General features: G+C 51.8%; 1 protein-coding gene across 5 annotated transcripts in view; it reads right to left on the reverse strand.

Moving 5' to 3' along the window:
* Rgs12 (regulator of G protein signaling 12) overlaps nt 1–18,332 on the reverse strand; it is a 103,957-nt gene extending 85,625 nt beyond the window's left edge. For 3 of the 5 annotated variants that reach the window (XM_052736141.1, XM_052736139.1, XM_052736143.1), the window contains exons 1-2: nt 18,195–18,329; nt 148–2,130 (exon numbers count right to left, since the gene is read on the reverse strand). In XM_052736141.1, coding sequence (XP_052592101.1) covers nt 148–2,028 — 1,881 coding nt within the window. In that variant the 5' untranslated portion in view covers nt 2,029–2,130; nt 18,195–18,329. Of the gene's footprint in view, nt 1–147; nt 2,131–18,194 lie in introns of all 5 variants that reach the window. The other 2 variants (XM_052736140.1, XM_052736142.1) reach the window with 2 other exon arrangements.
* Between the last annotated feature and the right edge of the window lie 629 nt (nt 18,333–18,961).

Below are 18,961 nucleotides of genomic sequence, written 5' to 3' on the forward strand. Positions count from 1 at the left end.
GCAGGACAAAAGCCTCAGTGCAGGGCAGAGCAGATCTGCTGTGACAGTTTGCAGAGGCCACAAGGCCACTAGGAGTAAGCCAGGGCTGTGAGCGGCAACTGGCCATGTTAGAGCGAAGCCATTCCTCCCGAAATCCCTCCAACTTACCTTTTTGTCCTCTTTGGTCTTTCGAACATTTCGATGGGGCCCAAAAATGTTTTGCATTCCAAAAGCCTTCCTGGACCAGTCTCTCTTCTGGGTACTCAGCGGGGCCTGAGCAAAGCTGCCCTCCACCCGGTATCGGTCTGCAGGAATCTTACTCATGGGAGGGGGCAGTGTGCCGCAGTTGACACTGGACCACCCATCAGTAGAGTCTGTGTAAGACTCCTGGTCACTGGCATGTCCGCACTGCCACTCTTGTAGCACATGGACCGGGAGCCACCTCTGGTTGAAACCACAGCTGGAACCTGTGGCACCCCTCTTGGAAGGGGGGACAGAACTCCTCAAGGAGGCTGGAGGGACCTCTAGGTGAGAGGCAGGCCCCGAATGCTTTGTTAAGTCCCAGAACCTGTCAGTGTGGGGGCTGGTTTCCAACGGGGAGCCCACCTCTGCGTCGTGGCAGAAGGCTCCATTCCAGGGTGCACCCCAAGGCTGTGAGCCCCTCCCACTCACACCTTCCCAGCCTGGGCTATTGCCCTGGCCGTGCCTGCTTGAGTTCCCGCCCAGGTCAACTACAAGCACCCTGTTGCTCTTCTCTTCCTGGTTGAAATTGCCAATGCCGCTGTCGCTGTTGCTGCTGGTGCTGTTATTCTGGTGGGCATCCGCATCCCCGTCCAGAAAGGCACGGGCCCGCACGCCCTCAATCAGCTCACCCATGTCTCGGTAGAGGACAGAGATGAACTGAAGCACAGGGAGGGAAGACGCTGGGAATTCCAAGCAGCCGCTCGTGTCTGGGTCGGCTGTGCATGCAAACCCAAACCTCCGTGCGATGCCCTGGTGAATCTTGTGATGAAACAAGTCTGGGTCCACCATGAACACATGGCAGGATGTCCTTAGGGCACCTTCATCCTCCTGCACCAGGCCTCCATCATCACTGGTCTGCATGGTCACCAGCCCGAAGAACCGCCTGTCATCTGGGCACACTGCACTGAATGCCAGCTTCTCAGCAGGGTACTCTGCCACCACACCAGCCCTGTCAGTGACCAGCTGCACACAGTCATGCATGACCTTCATGGTCACTAGTGAATGGATCTTCTGCTCAGCCCGCAGGCGGCGCATACAGCCACGAATGGCCTGTAAACTGTCATGCTCCAGGTTGGAACTTGTGGAAGGGAGCTCGATGGAGCCCAAATAGCCCACGACCATGGCAACATTTAAAATACTTGCATCTAATCCAAAGTCGTCATGACTGTCCAGCCCCACAGTGAATACAGAATCGTCATTGATAACTTTCGATATCTCTTCCTTGGAGAGCATGCTGGGATGTGGAGCACAGAGACTGTCCTGGCCAACGTCAAGCCGCAAAGCAGCTGACTCGGACAGAGACCTCTGCTTCAGCTTCAGGGGCTCAGGGCCACTGGCACAGAGACTTGGGCTTTCAAAAATCATGTTGAAAATCCCACCAGACTGCACCTCTTCCACAACCCTCTCTGCTCTGTTTATACCCAAGGCCTTAGAATCAAGTTTAGGCCTCAGCCAGCCTTTGCCCTCATACAGGCCGCCTTCTTCATCGCTGGAACAGGACTCCACATGACTGGTGCCCTCACAGATCACCATGTGCAGAACTCCAGAGCATTTTCCAATTAGTTTCACCACATCTTCATGTGAGGCTTTCTTCACATTGATCTCATTGATGGCAAGTATCTGGTCTCCAGCCCGGAGGCCCACGAAATCCGCAGGGCTGCCCCTCATGACACAGCTGAGCACACAGGGTGCCTGTCCTGACAGGGTGAAGCCGTAGCCAGCTCTGCCTCGGGCCACTTCCACGCTCCGCACTCGAGGGGGCGCAGGGCCAGGCTGCCGCTTCCCTGGCTCCCCTGCCCTGTACATCCTGGTGCACAGTCAAGGCCGATCGCATATCCCACTATTCCAGGGATTCCATGTGTCAAGGAATGTTCGATGCTACTGAGTTTTTTGTCTTGAAATGTTGTCCTAAGGAGGAAATGCAAATACTTTGTTATTAAAGATCCCATAACTCCAACCTTAGTGGCATTTCCTGACTCTACAAGGTAATTCACAACAAAAAAAATCACAAGGGTCTCTACAGTCACCACATAAATGTTAGGTGAAAGGCAAACAATCTAAATTTGGTGGCTCTGATGCTGGGCTAGGAACCCTGATATCAAAGTGGAAAGCTGTGGTCTCCTTCAGGGTTCCTGAAGAGGATGTACATAGAACAGCGTGGAGGCCTCTGCATTCAGCCTGAATAGATAGAAAGAGGTCAGGTGCAGGCCCAGGCTCCTCTGAAGGCTCCAGTGTGAAGAGCAAGGTCTACTGCTGTCCTGGGGTCAAAGGCCCTAAATATCACTACCCAACTCTTTGATCTCATCTCAAATCTCCTCTACAAAATGTTCTCCATATCCCATGACTCTCCCACAATTAATTTATTTTGAACAAAGTGCTATGCTAGGAAAATACGTAAGTCTGAAACAACCTCAATCAATAAAACCATGGAGGTCATCCAAGAGAAGAGATAAAGACAGCAATTGAACAAAGCAAAGCCACGCTGTTCTGACTTATTCCAGGGGGCATGACTTCACCAAGTACTGGTTGTCATTAAAATCCAGGCCTGAGATTCTAGGTATTTCTGTCCTTTTGGCTGGGAGCCTTAGCCTTTAATGGCTGAGCCATCTCTCCCAGCTCCTTGAGGGTATTTTTTAATCAGCCTTAAGATAGTGAAAGTGTAGCTACTTTACTCTAAAGAATATGGAGCCATTGTAGGAAAAATTCTGTGATTACCAGTTGCCACTAAATGAACTGTAAACTTAAAAAAAGGTTAAACAACAGACCCGTGTCAGGGTCCCACACACCACCCAGGACAGTGATCCACAGGACTCCCAGGACTCCCAGGACTCAGCACAGAGGCACATACAGGTTAAGATTCATTACAATGAAGGGACTCAAGACAAAATCAGCAGAGGGAAAAGATACACAGGGATGCCCAAGAAACCAGGCATGAGCTTCTAGAATCTTCTCCCGAGGGAATCACAAGGGCACACTTAAGTCCCTCTAGCAAGGAGCTGTGACAACATGCACTTGTGAAATGCCCAAGCAGGGGCCCAGCAGAGACTCGGAGTCCAGGGTTGTCACTACCACTGGTGTCCTCTGTAAAACATGTATCACAACTCCAGGCTCCCAAAAGAAAAGCAAGTATGGACATAACCCACATTGTCTACACAGCCAGCAAAGGCACAAGGACCCTTTCCCTCCAGTGGAGGCAGGCAGGCACTGTCCCAGCATGCAGGCATCGCTTGGATGGGTGTCTAATGCTCTGAGAACTCTACTGCCTAAGACTCTTTCGGGATTATCTTTAAAAACAACACAGGGCTGCGGAGGTGCTTCAGTTGGTAAAGCACTTGCTGTGCAGACATGAGGAACTGAGTTTGACGCCTAGCACTTACATAAAAAGTGGGCAAAGCAGTGCCTGCCTGGGACTGCAGTACTGGGGGAAGAGACAGGGTACTAGGGGCTATGGGCAAGGCAATGCAGCCTAACTGAGAAGCTAGGCTCAGTGAGAAGCCTGTCTCAAAAATAAGGCTGAAGCCAGATGTGGGGGCCTATACATTTAAGGCCAACACTCAGGAAGCAGAGGCAGGCAGACTGTGAGTTCAAGGGCAGCCACGGATACAGAGTAAGACCTTGTCACATACAGAGAGAGAGAGAGAGAGAGAGAGAGACAGAGACAGAGACAGAGACAGAGACAGAGAGGGACAGAGAGAGACAGAGAGAGACAGAGAGAGACAGAGAGACAGAGACAGAGACAGAGAGAGCAAGCACAACTGGCCTCCATATGCTCCACATGCACAGACATACATGCCTGTGTGCCTGAACATGCACAAACACATACACACACATAAACCACACACACATAAATAGATATCAACACGCATATATCTATAACCACCACACTCAGAAGGCTGAGGAAGGGGAGCTCCAGAAGGTTGAGGTCAGCCTGGGCTATTAGGAGACCCTATGTCTGGAAGAAAAGGCAATACAGTAGAGGTTGGAGTGTGATGATCCACACTACAATAGTGAGCTTGGTATTTGCAGAACACGTTGCTGAATTAATTACTCTCTTAAGACATTCTTGTGTCTTAAGATAGTTTCCAGTAACAGAACTGTGAACAGATTCTAAATGATTCACAGACAACCAAGGCTAAACAGTGAGAGGCCATGGAAGAGCACCAGGAGACTGCAGGGATGGTCCCAACAGGGAGGGCAAGGGTACACAGGATGCATGTTTGAGTAGAATTACTTTTGATACACAGGAGCGAAGAAAGAACAATTTATCTATAAAATATGGCATCATTTAATATACAAGTGATGATATTCATAATTTAACTATGTATAAATATATGTATATTCAATAATAAGATGTACATATTGGAGCTGGGAGTACAATTCCATCTAGAGAATGATTAGCATATGAGAGGCCCTGGGTTCCACTCCACACTGAAGATGACCAAGAAGCTGTTTTAAGATCTCACTGGGGGCTGGAGAAATGGCTCAGTGGTTAAGAGCACTGACTGCTCTTTTAAAGGACCTGGGTTCAATTCCCAGCACTCACATGGCAGCTGACAGCTGTCTGTAACTCCAGGATGCAACACCCTCACACTCACACAAACATACATACAGGCAGGCAAAACATTGATAAAATAAAAATAGATAAATTAAAAAAAAAACAAGATCTCACTGGATCCTCTCTGGGGAGTGCTGAGCAGAACTGTGCCTCTAACACATTTGCACTGTAATGCCCACAACTCATCCACGTCCCCTCTCCAGCCACAAAGCATGGCCAATGAGCTGATGTTAAGGATGCTGAGATTAAAAAAAAAACAAGATCTCACTGGATCCTCTCTGGGGAGTGCTGAGCAGAACTGTGCCTCTAACACATTTGCACTGTAATGCCCACAACTCATCCACGTCCCCTCTCCAGCCACAAAGCATGGCCAATGAGCTGATGTTAAGGATGCTGAGATGGGGAGACAGGGTAGGGCCCAGGACAGAAGATGGAGGCAACAAAGCCTCCAGGAAGAATCAGCCCTGTGACACCATGACTTCAGCCAGGTCACCAGAGCCACGGGTCACCACAAGGCAAGCTGTAAAGCCACAGCCTTATAGTTTCTTGTTTGGGCAGCTCCAGAAGCAAACACAAGGGACTGCAGGGGTCACAGCACAGGATGTCTGCCTGGAACAGTACTGACCATGGTGTCACTGTGAAGGTCAGTCACCCCTGCAAACTGCTCCAGGACCAGAGAGCTGCGGCACCAGGCTGTCTTCCTCTGGGGCCAAGAAACCCCTGGCTTCTCTAGACAAGAGTCCATGAACACAGAAGGCACTGACTGGGCCTGAGACAGGCCCTCCGCAGAGCCCAACCTCATCAGCACAGGTGCCGCCAAGCCACATTCTCTAACAGGGACCTACCCCCAGCAGACCCCCGTCCATCTCTTGCCCTTCCCCACAGCAATCATATCTCTACCCCCACCCAGCAAGACCTGTGGCTGTCAAACCCCCACCTGGCACCACCTACACCAACTTCTACATCAGGCACCCACCAAATACCAACAGCTGTCCCAGTGGCAACACCCTACAGGTTCAAGATGATGGTCCCTGGCCTCCCAATTACTGCAGCAGCCTAATACCAACCCCACTCCTAGGCCCTTCCTGAAGAACCTTATGGAGACCCAGGCCTGTCCTCCTACCCGTCCATCTTCCTGACCCTGGCAGACCTGGATCTGGATCCATGAGAACACAGGATAGAAGTAGGATCCAGCAGGTTTTTAAGCCACATGGTTGTCACCAAGCAAGGCCCAGAGCAGCAAGGTGAGAAAAAATAGCTCTTTATGTGAAGACCTCTCAGCCCACAGACCAGGGGGCCACAAGGCCTCTGCTCTAGAGGACACCATTGACTTCTGACACTTGCTGCTTCATGAATTATTCCCAAAGGCAGTGGCAACCCAGCTGCTCTCAACCAGGGAGTCCTTCACCTACTAAGGAATCTCCTGTCTGCTTCTTCTCCTTAAGGACCCAACTTCTGTCCAACTGAACTCCAAGCCCCCACTCTGAGCTCTCCCTTAAAAATGTGCTACAGCTGGGCAGTGGTGGTGTACACCTTTAGTCCCGGCACTTGGGAGGCAGAGGCAGAGGCAGGCAGATCTCTGAGTTCGAGGCCAGCCAGGGCTACACAGAGAAATCCTGCCTTGACAAACAAACCAACCAACCAACCCCACTTGCTATCAACTCACAAGCTACATACCTTACAAAGCCTCCCTCCCCTCCCCTTCCTCTCCTCCTGTCCCCTCTGGACCTCTTCTCCCCTATACATGCATCAGCCTCCTTAGGAAATTCAGGCCCCAGGGCCTCAAGCTGCCCCACCAAGCTTTCCAAGTCACATGGCTGTCCGGCACTGCCTCTGCCACAAGGCATCCCACCCACCATAGGGCCCTGGGTCCCCTCTTAAGTCCTTTACACCAGGGTCCCCTCACTGTGCTCCCAGACCTCTGAAAGCTGCCTCTCCCTTCCCTTCCGGCTCCAGCTCATGGCTGGCCTCCCTCTGTGACAGTCTCTCTTCTCTCTCCCCTTCTCCTGCTCAGCCTCTAGGCAGGGGTCCCAGCTGACCTCATCCCCAGGGATTTTCCATGACTGGTCCCCTATACACTTATCTCCCGAAAGAATGCCCAACACCTCAGTCCCAGCAGAGTCCAAACATCCTCAGAGACAGGGCCAGCTCCCCAGATGTCAGAGGAAGGCAGCCAGCCCATAAGGGCCCCTAAGAGAGCACCCCTAAAACCTTGTCAAGGACATGCAGATTCCAGAAAGTACCACCCCAAGATAAAGTTATCCAAACAATGGCAGACCACCACAATAGAACATCTCCTAAGCCCAAAACATGGGGCTGAATGGTGGCCATCCACAGCATACAGCAGAGCAAGGGGAACCATAAAGGCTTGGGGCCCTGTCCCTGAGCTACACAGGAGGATGAAACACGAGCTGGCTTTGTCTGCAAGGGGACAGGAGGGCCCCTACCTCAAGGGTATGTTTGGGGATGTCCAACTTAAATTGTAGGTTTGGGTGAATGGAGAATTCTATTCAGTAAACCCTGGCCACAGCTGAAATTGAAGCCAGGTGCCAGCATCTGGTAGGATGTCTGGCCTTGTTTGACTTTTTAAAGGAGGAGGAGCTACGAAAAAGAAACCCAGAGAATAATGGGAGGGATCATGTAGCTATTAAAAGAAAAAGAGGGCCCCACCCTACCCTGCAACTCAAGGAACATAGGCTGTAGTGTTAGGACAAGACACCAAGGGACCCCATTAGTTCTATCCAGTCTCTAAATGAGCTGCTGGTGGCTTGGATCCTGGGAGAGTAATGATTAGTGGGGGCCAATGGTGGGTAGGGAGGTTCAGAAGTTAGTAGGTCATTTCCCAGAGCCAAAGATGGACAAGGAGCTGTGAGCTCAAAAGTTCTGAGCAGAGAACAGGGAACATGGAAAGTGCCCCATAAAACATTAGAGCAAAAGGACAAGAATGTGCCACAGACAACACTTAAGCTGAGAGGACACAGAACTTCAGCCGCCACACCCACATGACCAAAGGCTCCAGGTCCAGCCCACTAACGCACCGGGCTGGCCACACCTCCCACCAGGCACCTGTGTGAATGAGCACAGCTGGACCTGCAGGCATCCAGATGACTCTGTCCTGCTCAGATTACTGCAATCTCTAGTTAGTCTTCTCCATCTGTCCAGATTCATCATCTGCACTGAAGGGACCAGCTCTGGTCTCAGGGGACAGGTGGACCACTGTGGGGGAACCCTGCCCAGCCCAATGTCCTCACACAGGCATCAGCAGAGAGGTGGCCAGATTCCTCATGGCCACTCCCTAGAAACACTAAATAGACTGGTGGCCTGTATAAACTGTCCACAGGTTGGCCCAAGGATGTGAGTGCCTAGTCAAGGACTGAGTACCAAGAATCCAATAAGCACCCACAATGCTCTACAAAGCCCTGGCAAATGTCATCTGCCTGGATGCCCCAGTATCCTAGTGAGACATGCCCAAATGCCTCAGGGAAGTCGAGTATCCCCGTCTGCCTTTCTAAAGACTCCCTGTTCCCTTTCTGAAGGCTGCCTTCTCAGTCAGCATGTCCTGCCTGCTTTCCCAGAGGCACCTCAAACAGCTTCACTGGAAGGAGCGGGTTGCTGTGCCCACATCTGTCCCACACATGGACACGAAAGCTTTCTCCATGCCAGGCAGGAGAGAACCAACAGGGACAACCAGGGCCCACCTGCAGAGCGCACTCAGGGAGCCACAGGTCCGTGCAGAGAATCGAAGAAAGAAGGCACCAAGCTGAGGGCAGAAACATGCTAGCTCCACTCCTCATCACCTACCCACCTCACCTGCACCCACTTCTTGGAACACTCTTCCCATCTCCCACTCCCAGGGCCACTATCAGAAGCTCAAATCACACGGGCCCCTGGTATACTCGTAACATGCTGAATGAGACTTGTCCCCCTCAAACTCGCATTAATTCACCGATGCATCAGTATTTAAAAGTAACGGGACATTGAACACATTAGGCCTACCCTGTAAAAGTGGTAATGCTGGTCTCACAGGAGTGGGTTAGTTCCCACCAGAGCAGGCTGTTTGAAAGGGTATGTTTGGCCCCTCCCTGCTGGCTTCCTCTTGCTTGTGTTCCTACTCTGTGGTGCTAGATCACCATGGCCATGAGACTGACCAGGGGCCAGTCAGAAAGGGCTAGTCAAATTTGGAGAGTTACACAATTTTTTTTACCTTATTGAGTACCCCAGTGTTGGGTATTTTTGCTACAGTGACAGAAAGGGAGATGTCTATGGCAGGGCCTTTAGCAGGGTGCCCCATGATCTAGAGGGCAAGGCACATCCCCACCCTCAGAGGAAGAGCTCTACCAGAAGCTGCTGAGCCAGAGAAAGGGTTGTTCCACACTCCACTGGGAAGTGGAGGAACCCTTAGGAGGCAGGGCTGACTAGAGGAAGCTAGGGCATCAAGATCTGGTAAGGTTTGGATGTGAAATGTCACCAACAGCCTTTATTTAGAACACTTGATCTCCGGCCAGTGGTGCTGTTTTGGGAGGTTGTGAAACCTTTAAGGTGTGGAACTTAACTGGAGGAAGAGGGTCACTGGGGAGCAGACCCTGAGAATTAGCCTGGTCCAGTTCCAGCCTGAGCTCTGGCCTCCTGATCTGCACAGATATAACCATCTGTCCTGCTAACTCCCACCACCAATGATGCCCCAGTCACCATGCCTTCCACACCACGCTGGACTGGATTCCCTTAAACCAACCACGGGCTAGAGTTAACTTCTCCTCCCTGGAATTGCTTCTGTCAGTTATTCTATCTCAGCAACAGGAAAATAATGAGACATGGTGTGCCCTTGAAGGAGTACTGGAACCCCAGCTCCTTCCTGCCTGTCTTTCACTTCCTGGCTCCATGAAGTAAGCTCTGCTCCACCGTCTGCTCCCCTCCATGATGACTTCACACAGGCTCAAGCCATGAAGTCCACCGACCACACACATATCTATATCAATCACTCGGGAGCCCGATGAGCACACATTCAGAAGGAAACCAAACACCAGAGGACTGGCAAACACCCTGGCACATTTCCCAGCTGCCCACAGCGACAGGGCCGTCCATCCTCCAGGAAAGGAAACCATTATGCTGTGCCCAGCCCAATCCAACCCCCTAACAAGTGCTGTGAGGATGACCAGCCTGGGACACACGAGCTCTCCCAGTTGGACGGAAGCACAGCACTTTGTGGCTGGGGTCAGGACCACTCCTTGCTCCCTGCCAGGTTACCTGTACTGGTCACCCTATAAGACGGGCACATGCATACAGCACTGTCTCTCTAGCTGTCCCAAGGTTCAGCAGAGCAGACAGCACCTCAGTCAGATAAATAACCAACGGAGGGGCATGCACCGCACAGGTCTCTCAGCAAGGCAGGCAGGAAGCCCCTGCTAAAGCCCAGTTATGCCAAAGAAATCTAAAGGACTCGAGGAGGAAGGAGGAGGACAACTCCCAGTTTCCTGTTCAGCACACTAGGTTTACCACTCCCTGGAACACTCACCTGCATCTGTCTCCCCAATCCACACCCTCCTATAAACACATCCTGACATCCAGTCCTACTCTGAGCAGTCACCGTCCCATAGCACCTAATGTTCCAGAGTCCCTGCTTGTGAAAGCCAGCTAGTGAAGTACATGGACTAAACAAGACAGCCAGAGTATAAACAAGACAGACAGAGTCCCTCTAAAAGGCCTCTGGGAAAAGAGGACTCCCAGGAAAACTGAGGGGCATGATTCCACATCAAACAGTGTGAACAGGGATTATCTCGCAGGCCATGACTCAGGTCATATGGAGTGCCAACAAGGAGATCCAGAGAGCCATCAAGTTTCTAAGAAAACAATGGCATCAGAAACACTACCAGATGGAACTAAAAGGGCAGAGGGCCTCAGGAGGACAGTGGGCATTGGATCCTGCAAACCCTCCTAACAGGAAGCAGGCAAGGAGTGTCTGAGCTGCAGGAAGAGCACATTCCAGGAGGAGAGACCAGACTCGGAGGGATATTGCGGTCTTGAGGTTTAACAAGGAACCTGCAGCCATTGCCAGTCCAGGCTTCAGGGTGGCCACAGCTCTGACCCTAACTCGTCTCCATTCTTCTTCCCACTGAGCAGGAAGGCCTGCAGTGGTGGTGGCTTCAGCTGACATTTGTCCTGGGTATGGCCTGGTGGGCTGACAGCTTATCCTTTCAGTTTATTCTATAGATGGAGACCAGCTCTTCTCCAGGGGCTTTAGTCAGGCTCTCATCTGCATCAAAACCAACTCAAGTGCTAGATTCGGACCTGCTACTGCCGTGGAAGGGCCATAGGGAACATATTCTGTATATAGGATAAGGGCCGGGGACCAGCAATTGGCAGGGAGAGGCGGCCTCTGAGATGTCCATCAATAGGCCTCTTACTCATCCTGCCTTAATAGTATTCTTGCCTTGGATGAAAATGGACCTAGTGACTCCCTTCCAAGTACTAAAACAAGGCAAAAGTGATGAGGTGTCACCTCCGAGGTTAGGTTACAAAAGGACCATGGCTTCTGTCTTGCCTCTCCCTTCTGTCTCACTCTAAGGGAGATGGCGGGTTGTGAGCTTCCCTAACTAGACACCCACATGACAGGGAGCCAACAAGATGGGAAGTCTGCCAGCAGCTGTATTAGCAACCTTGGAAGAGGATCTTCTGGGGCCAGCAACTGCCACAGGTGAACCTTGGAAGCTCCCCCCACCACAGCTAGGACTGACAGCTAGATCCCACCTGTGTGAGCCCTGACCACAGAAGCATGCTGTGTAAGCTGCTGTGCTGGGGACAAGCTGCCTGTTCAGTCGTGGATGACCAATGTCACAGAGAACACAAAATGAAAATCCTTTGATCTGCCAGCACTCCACTATAAACACACACACACAACAGCATTGCTAGGTGGCCAAGCATGGGTAGGTGTTTTCAGACAGGTTCCCTAAAACGGAGCCTGTGACAGGATGACAGGGGAGCCAGGCTGCAACATCGGAGCTGTTCCAACAAGAAAGCCGAAGAACTGGCTGGGAGTGACCACCACTGGACAGCCACCTGACAGCTTAAGGTCTCATCATCAAGTCTACTAATCACACTGACCAATGAAGAAATGAATTTGGACACACCATGGTTCCCGATCTCCACTCAAAGACAGTTCTCAGAGTCTGCTGGAAGTCCTTGGCAGCTCATGTCCCCAATGTGTTTGAGAGGAGCTTAGCAGCCACTGCACTGTCAGTGTGCCCAGGGGCTGATGGGGCAGCGCTGCCTGGCCCAGTAAGCATAGTGTCGATCCCCTCCCATGCTCTTCATCAGGCAGGGTTCCTCCGGGGTCTCTGTAATGGTTTCAACAGTTTAGGCTCCAAGAAACCTGAGATCAAATATTGGACCACACAGATGCCTTAATTCTGCTCTTGCATAGCAAGCCTTTTTCTCCCTATCCCAGTCAATCTTAATACCAAAGATTTAATCCATTGCTAAGTGGCAGCACAGAACTTAGGCATTAAGAATTCCTTTCAAGCCGGGCGGTGGTGGCGCACGCCTTTAATCCCAGCACTCGGGAGGCAGAGCCAGGCGGATCTCTGTGAGTTCGAGGCCAACCTGGACTACCAAGTGAGTTCCAGGACAGGCGCAAAGCTACACAGAGAAACCCTGTCTCGAAAAACCAAAAAAAAAAAAAAAAAAAAAAAAAAAAAAAAAAAAAAAAAAGAATTCCTTTCAATAGTGAATCTGAGTTCATCTTAGATTAAAACGTTTCAAAGGAGAAAGAAGTAGGGATGGTAGAGAAGAACGTGAAGACATCCACCTTTGGCCTGCTCCACTTCTCCAAATACATACTATCATCACAGCGAGGAATACTGACAGGCAGAGGGATCAGAGGCAACGCAGCTAGGCTAATGTCACAGCTGTCACATGAAACAAGCTTCAAATGCTGGCTGAGCTTAGATATTGGGCCTCAGGAGACAGGGTATAATCATCATGGGTGGCTTTCACAGCCCGTCCCCAGAGGACTCACAAGTGCTCAGCTCTGTTGCACCCTCCAAGTACCAGCTAAGCTGCCAGGACCCAAAGAGCAGTGTTTCCCATAGAAAGTAGAGCCAGGACTTGCTGCACACCCAGGGACCCCAGAAGAGAGAAGACCAGGAACATAGGATGTCCAGAGGCTGCCTCCAGGCAAAGCTCAACTCACACTTACCTTTTTTCAGATTTAGCAGCAAAGATGTTATCTCAAAATGCAAAAGGTTTGCTTTTCTAGTCTTTGAGCAACTATAATCTTTCATGATATGAAGTTCACAACTAGCAAAACCCAAAGGCTAGCCTATTCATGGAAACAAAGATATACAAGCTGCCAATATAAAAGAAATGTAAGTGCAAGGTTACCAAGGACTAGCACACTTAGAGATCCAAAAGGTGGTAGAGATCCCATCGTCTGCAAGCAGACAGCGCCTCCAGCTACTCACAGGATCCCAGCAGAAGTGGGGCGAGAGAACTGTGTCACTGCAGGGGTGAGGAAACACGGGAATGGGCACTACCCTTGGTCTCCTGGGATTCTCCACTGTCGAACTGCAGAAACCAGCAGTGCCCATTTCTGCAGTGCCCACACAGGTAGAGGACCCAATTCTCGGGGCAGGGAAGAGAGCCATGAGCCATAAGAGGAGCCAATGAGGACCTGACTGCATGGGGTCCACCTGCCAGAGGTCGAAGACCTTCAAATGCAATAGCAGCAGCACATTGACCCAAGAATCAGCAGAGGAGGTAGCTAGCCTCCATCACTACTCCATGAGACCCCACGGCCGGTTGAGACCAGGGCTGGCCCTGGGAATGGATGCCACCCTGGCCCACAGTCTGCTAGGCAGAGGCCATTTGTCAACTCATTCCTCTGGCTCTGGGCACCAACCTAGGCTCCTGAGTTTCGAGAAAGTGATAGGACATGATGCAGAGGCCACAGCTCATCAGGACATGGGTCCTCACTGTCAGCGGCTCTGCAGTGGCAATTCTGACCCCAGAAACACACACCAGTTCCAAATCTTTGAAATATTTAAGAGTAAACCACCCCAATTTTTCCATTTTATTTTTATTTGCTCTTTCCATTTTATCTCTATTTGACATTTATTCCTGTTTGTGGTATTTAAACCTGTGCAAAGTAAGTCTTTGAAGAGAGTTGACTGATTCCACAAACAAAAACCTGAGACATTCACATCTTAGATGCTGCATAAAAGACAAAGAGCTTTTTGGCATTCCAGCGTCTCAAGTACTATGCAGCACTATTTTCTCTGACAAGCCTAACTATAAAGAGACAAGGCCATTCGTTCCCTGGTGCCCATAGTCCCACCCAAGGAGCCTGAGCTTCCCCATCCTGGGGGCACCTTGCTCTCCTGTTCCTAGCTAACTTTACTACAGTTCCTTCACAACTGTCCCCCTGCACCAACTGCACAAAGCACAGAAGCATAGCTGTCTAGGATTCTATACCCAGCTAAACTAAAAAGGAACTAGACGGTAAGAAGGATGGCTTCAAAATCAAGAGGAAAGGCTCTCAGTTACGTTTCTTAGCTACCAAAAAGAATAGTTTTAACAAAACAAGGATGGATCTGAGATCACACAGGAACCCAATACAGAGCAGTACAGCAGACAAGCCCAGGTGACAGCTCTGTGCAGATCTTGGGACGTCACAACAGACTGGAGCAGGGTCTTTCAATACCACCAGCTGCGGGGGTAGACTAACACGAGGATGTAATGAAATCCAGTTTGGGTACACCAGTGACAGCAAGATCGACCCATAAGTGCATGATGGGAGCTGTTCTGCAAGTCCTTGCTCAGCTCAGTGATGGCGGCTAGTTTAAGCAAGAGGCCCCACTACAGAAAGGGGTATGGAGAGATGGCTCAGTGTTTAAGGGCTCTTGACTCAATTCCAGCACTTAATGGTCACCAACGACCACCCATAACCACAGCTTAGGGGATCTGACAGGAATGCACATGGTTCACAAACATACATGCAGGTAAAATAGTCATACACACACAAAAGTATCTTTTTTAAAATACGGGACATGGGGGAGAATGTGCAGAGAGACCTGAAGACCCCACCCACCTAGGGTGGCCCCTCTGGGGCTAGGTAAGTGGCACAGAATGCCACTGTTGAATTTAAACCCATGGGTTAGTTCCCAACAAACCGGTGTCATGGAAGGAAAACTAAGACTATGGCTCAGAGATAGATGAGTGATGTACAAAACATATGCATGTAGCATACAGTGTGTGCACATGTATGTAACTGCCTGAACAAGGAAGGGAACACATGGGGATGTCCTTATTACAAAGCTGGGACAGTGCGGTCATAAGAGAACAAGAAAAGAAAACAAAGGACAAATGACATTGAGTGGGGTCACTAACCAGGTTTGTTCCTGCCTGGAACAAGTGACTTCTCCATGGGAGAAACTGGGCACTTCTAAAAACAGTAGCCCCTGAAAATCAGACGCAAAGTGCATATTTGAGCTTGTTTACTTTGGAATTTGAAGTCTGGGGGCTTTTTTAACGATTCTGGGTTTGTTTGTTTGTTTTTTGAGGGGGTTGATTTCGTGTGTGCGTGTGTGTGTGTGTGTGTGTGTGTGTGTGTGTGTGTGTGTGTGTGTGTGTGTGTGTGTTTTGTTTTGGAGACAGGGTTTCCCTGTGTAGTCCTGGCTGTCCTGGAACTCAATGTGTAACCAGGCTGGCCTCGAACTCAGAGGTCCGCCTGCCTCTGCCTCCCCAGTGCTGGGATTAAAGGTATGTGCCACCATACCCAGAAAGATTGTTTTCTTAACTACATGTATATGCTCATGAATTCCAGAGCCTTAGGAGGCCAGAGGCATTAGTTCCTCAGGAACTCTATCTAAAGGGAGTTGTGAGCTGTCCAAGGCGGGTTCTGGAAACAACATGGGTCCTCTGCGTGAGCAGTACACAATCTCAACCACTGAGCCATCTCTCTAGCCCAGTGATTTTTGTTTTGAGCCGTCTCACTTGACCCAGGCTCCAGCATCCAACCCATCATCCTCCTGACTCAACCTCCTGAGTGCCGGGGTTACAGGCTACTACTGAGCAGACTTCTGGAGACTGTTGTTTCACTGGCCTGCTGAAGGAGTAGGAGCCCCACCTCCCTAAAGAGAAAGAACCAATGGACACTGCACCCTCTTATAACTGGGCGTGCATCCAGAAACACTTCCACAGGGCAGTGCCACCACAAACTACTGCAGTCCTTGGTGGGTGGGACCCTTGGGTAGATCCCTGGGTCCCACCCTGGGGAAGATGCAGGACACAGCTGTTCTTCAGTGAGAAGGGGCAAACATACCAGGAGCTTTGCAGATGTAAACTGAGAACTTTGGATCTCCTGGCAACCCTCAATGTCCTCAAAGACCAAGGCAGAGGGAGGCTTACAATAGAGGAGGTCACATGATGCTGGAACCAAGCCCTGAGCCCAGGGATGAGATGAGGGTCCACCTGACATGAGAAGTTAGGAGATTCTCCCTGAGCCCCGGAGGACACGTGGCCAGTGAGACTTCTGGCATCCAGAACCATGAAGAATAAACTGTTGTTTTAAGCCACTAAATTCAAGTCTCTGCAACAGCTCAATACGAAACTAAAGCAAGTGCTGACTAGTAAGTAAATGTTTGCAAGGTTTCCAGCAAACTCTAACTCTCTCTCTCTCTCTCTCTCTCTCTCTCTCTCTCACTCTCTCTCTCTCTCTCTCTCTCTCACACACACACACACACACACACACACACACACACACACACACACACCACCGTTAAGGGCCCTCGGCCACCCCATACCATCATGGTGCACTTGCTGCCAAAGCAAGGCAGGGAGCCCACAAGTAAGGCATCACTCTGCCTTGGCCAGATGGGACCTGCATGCTGGCTCTGTCTCAGATACAGATGTCAAATGGCAACAGGATTAGAAATACAGGGCTCAGCCTCAACCTCTCCCACTTCTGGGATCCTCAAAGGACCTACTGCAGCAGCCGGTTCATCAGGCTCAATATCGCCTCTGTGACCACCCACCATCATTCCATCCTTTTGAGGTTGCTGTTCTAAACATAAGGCAAAACGTGAGCCAGTCCTTGACCCTGGGCCCCTCCTGTGTGCCACGTAGAACCACAAAGTGCCTCCCATCACAAGCTGGCACTCAGTGATGCACTGCAATTAGGTCCTCTCAGTATGGACCCTTGCCTTCGCCTGACTCCTGCAAAGCCTGGAACACACATGCCACCCCAAGTCTGAGGGCCTTTCCTCAGCTCTGCTATTTGCTGGCCTCCTCTGCCAGCTCTCCAGCCTCTCCCTCTCCTCTTCACTGTCAGAGGCAACCTTCCTTCTGAGTCCCCTTGAGGGTACGTTCCAAGAAGCTTCACAGAAATGGCCTTGCATCTTTTAAAGACCCAGATTCCTGGGTACCTGTTCCCTGTCTTCATCATTGCAAGGTCCTACCCCAGAGCCTTACCTAAGCCATGCCCCTCTACCCCCATGAGTTTCCCTGTCTCAACAGTGTCCCTGAAGCCCCAAATAAAAAAGGTGTAACATTTTTATTCCAGTCTTTCTGCAGAAGAAACTTCACACCGACAAGTGTGCTTCCTTCAGAAACTTTTAAAACTTAAGCACAATCCCTTGATTCATAATTGATTTTGCTCCTCTCCCCACCCCACCCCCACACACACACCAGTTGCTTACTGTAGGCTCAAGGCTTTACTCCCAGGATGACTTCCCTTGTACCAGCTTTCCCTCTATCTACACTCCATGGATCTGAGCCCATTCCAGGAGCCTGGGCCCCTCCATTTGTATTCTATGGGTCAGAGCCTCTCTGTCTACACTCCAGGGGTCTGAGCCCCCCCATCTACATTCCATAGCTGAGTCCCCTGTCTACAATTCACAGTTCTGCATCCTGGTCATTACTCCACAGGTCTGGGGCCCCCTGTCTACCCTCCACGGGTGTGAGCCCCTCCGTGTACACTCGACAGCTCTGAGGCCCCTTGTCTATACTCCACAGCTCTAGCCCCTCTGTCTATACTCCATAATCCTCGCTGTGGGCTGCCCTGCGTTCTTGCCCTACATTTCCTCAGTTCGGGTCCCTTGGAAACGGTCTCTGCCCAAACAATGCACCCGTGGGCTGAGTTGGACATTAAATCCCCCTCACTGCCGGCCGGGCCCGCTTCTGAGCCGGGTCAGATCCCACCCGGGTCCTGTGGGCTGAGGCCCGTGCAGAACCTGCACATCGGGCCTGTGTGGGACCCCGGCCGCCGGCCGCGCGAGCAAGTTCCCGGAGTCCCGCGCGAACAAAGAAGGCGCGGGCGGCGCCCGAACTCGGCCCCACCGCCGCAGGCCGACTAGCCCGGGCCGTGCGGGGGCGCGCGCCAGGGAAGAAAGACGCGCGAGGAGGCGCGCCGGCCCCGCTCACCTACCGGGCCGCCGCTTGCTCCCGCCGGGCGCCCGCCGAAAGCACCAACGGTCACCGCCGTCGCCGGGCCGGGGGCGGGGCTCCGGGAGGGGCGGGGTCCGACCCCCGATAGCGGAGCTCCTGCTCCTGGGGGCGGAACCCAGTCATTGTAGGGCGGGACCCAGGGTCTAGGGGGCGGGGCTCGGTGAGGGGCGGGTCAGGCCGTTGTGGACTCCGGGACTCGGACCCGCGAGGGCCAGCTTTTGGGGGCGTGGCTCAGGGAAGGGCGGGGTCCAACCAATTTGGAGGGTGGGACGCAGTGTCTTGGGGGCGGGGTTCACTCTGGATCCTACGGGCTCAGGGTTTTGGAGGATGCCGGGGTTTGGGGGACGGGGGTTTGATGAGGAGGCGGGTCAGGGACCGACAGGGTCCCGCTTCTGGGGGCGCGGCTCCTGGTAGGACAGGGTCCGGCTATTGGACAGCCGCTCGGGGGGAAAGACGGCTCCCAGGACAGGGGTGCTCAGGAAGTAGGGACGTGCCCGGGAAATAAGACCTAACGGAAAGCACAACCTCCTAGGCAAAGGGATAGGCAGGGGCAGGGCGGGGCCTGCAGGCCGGGGCGGGACTTCCGCCCGGTGGAGGCGGTTTTGGTCTAGCTGTGGGGCTGAATTGCCCCACCGAGCCGCAAACGCCTGAAAGGTTTCTTTTTGAGTGGCTCCGGAGGGCTGGAAAGTGTGGTCTCCTTCGCGTGTAGAGAAAGGTGATCACTTCGTCCTCCTTCAGGGGACGGGG

Source organism: Peromyscus californicus, unplaced genomic scaffold, assembly GCF_007827085.1.
Source record: "Peromyscus californicus insignis strain IS unplaced genomic scaffold, ASM782708v3 Scaffold_13__1_contigs__length_99412109, whole genome shotgun sequence".
Taxonomy (NCBI): domain Eukaryota; kingdom Metazoa; phylum Chordata; class Mammalia; order Rodentia; family Cricetidae; genus Peromyscus; species Peromyscus californicus.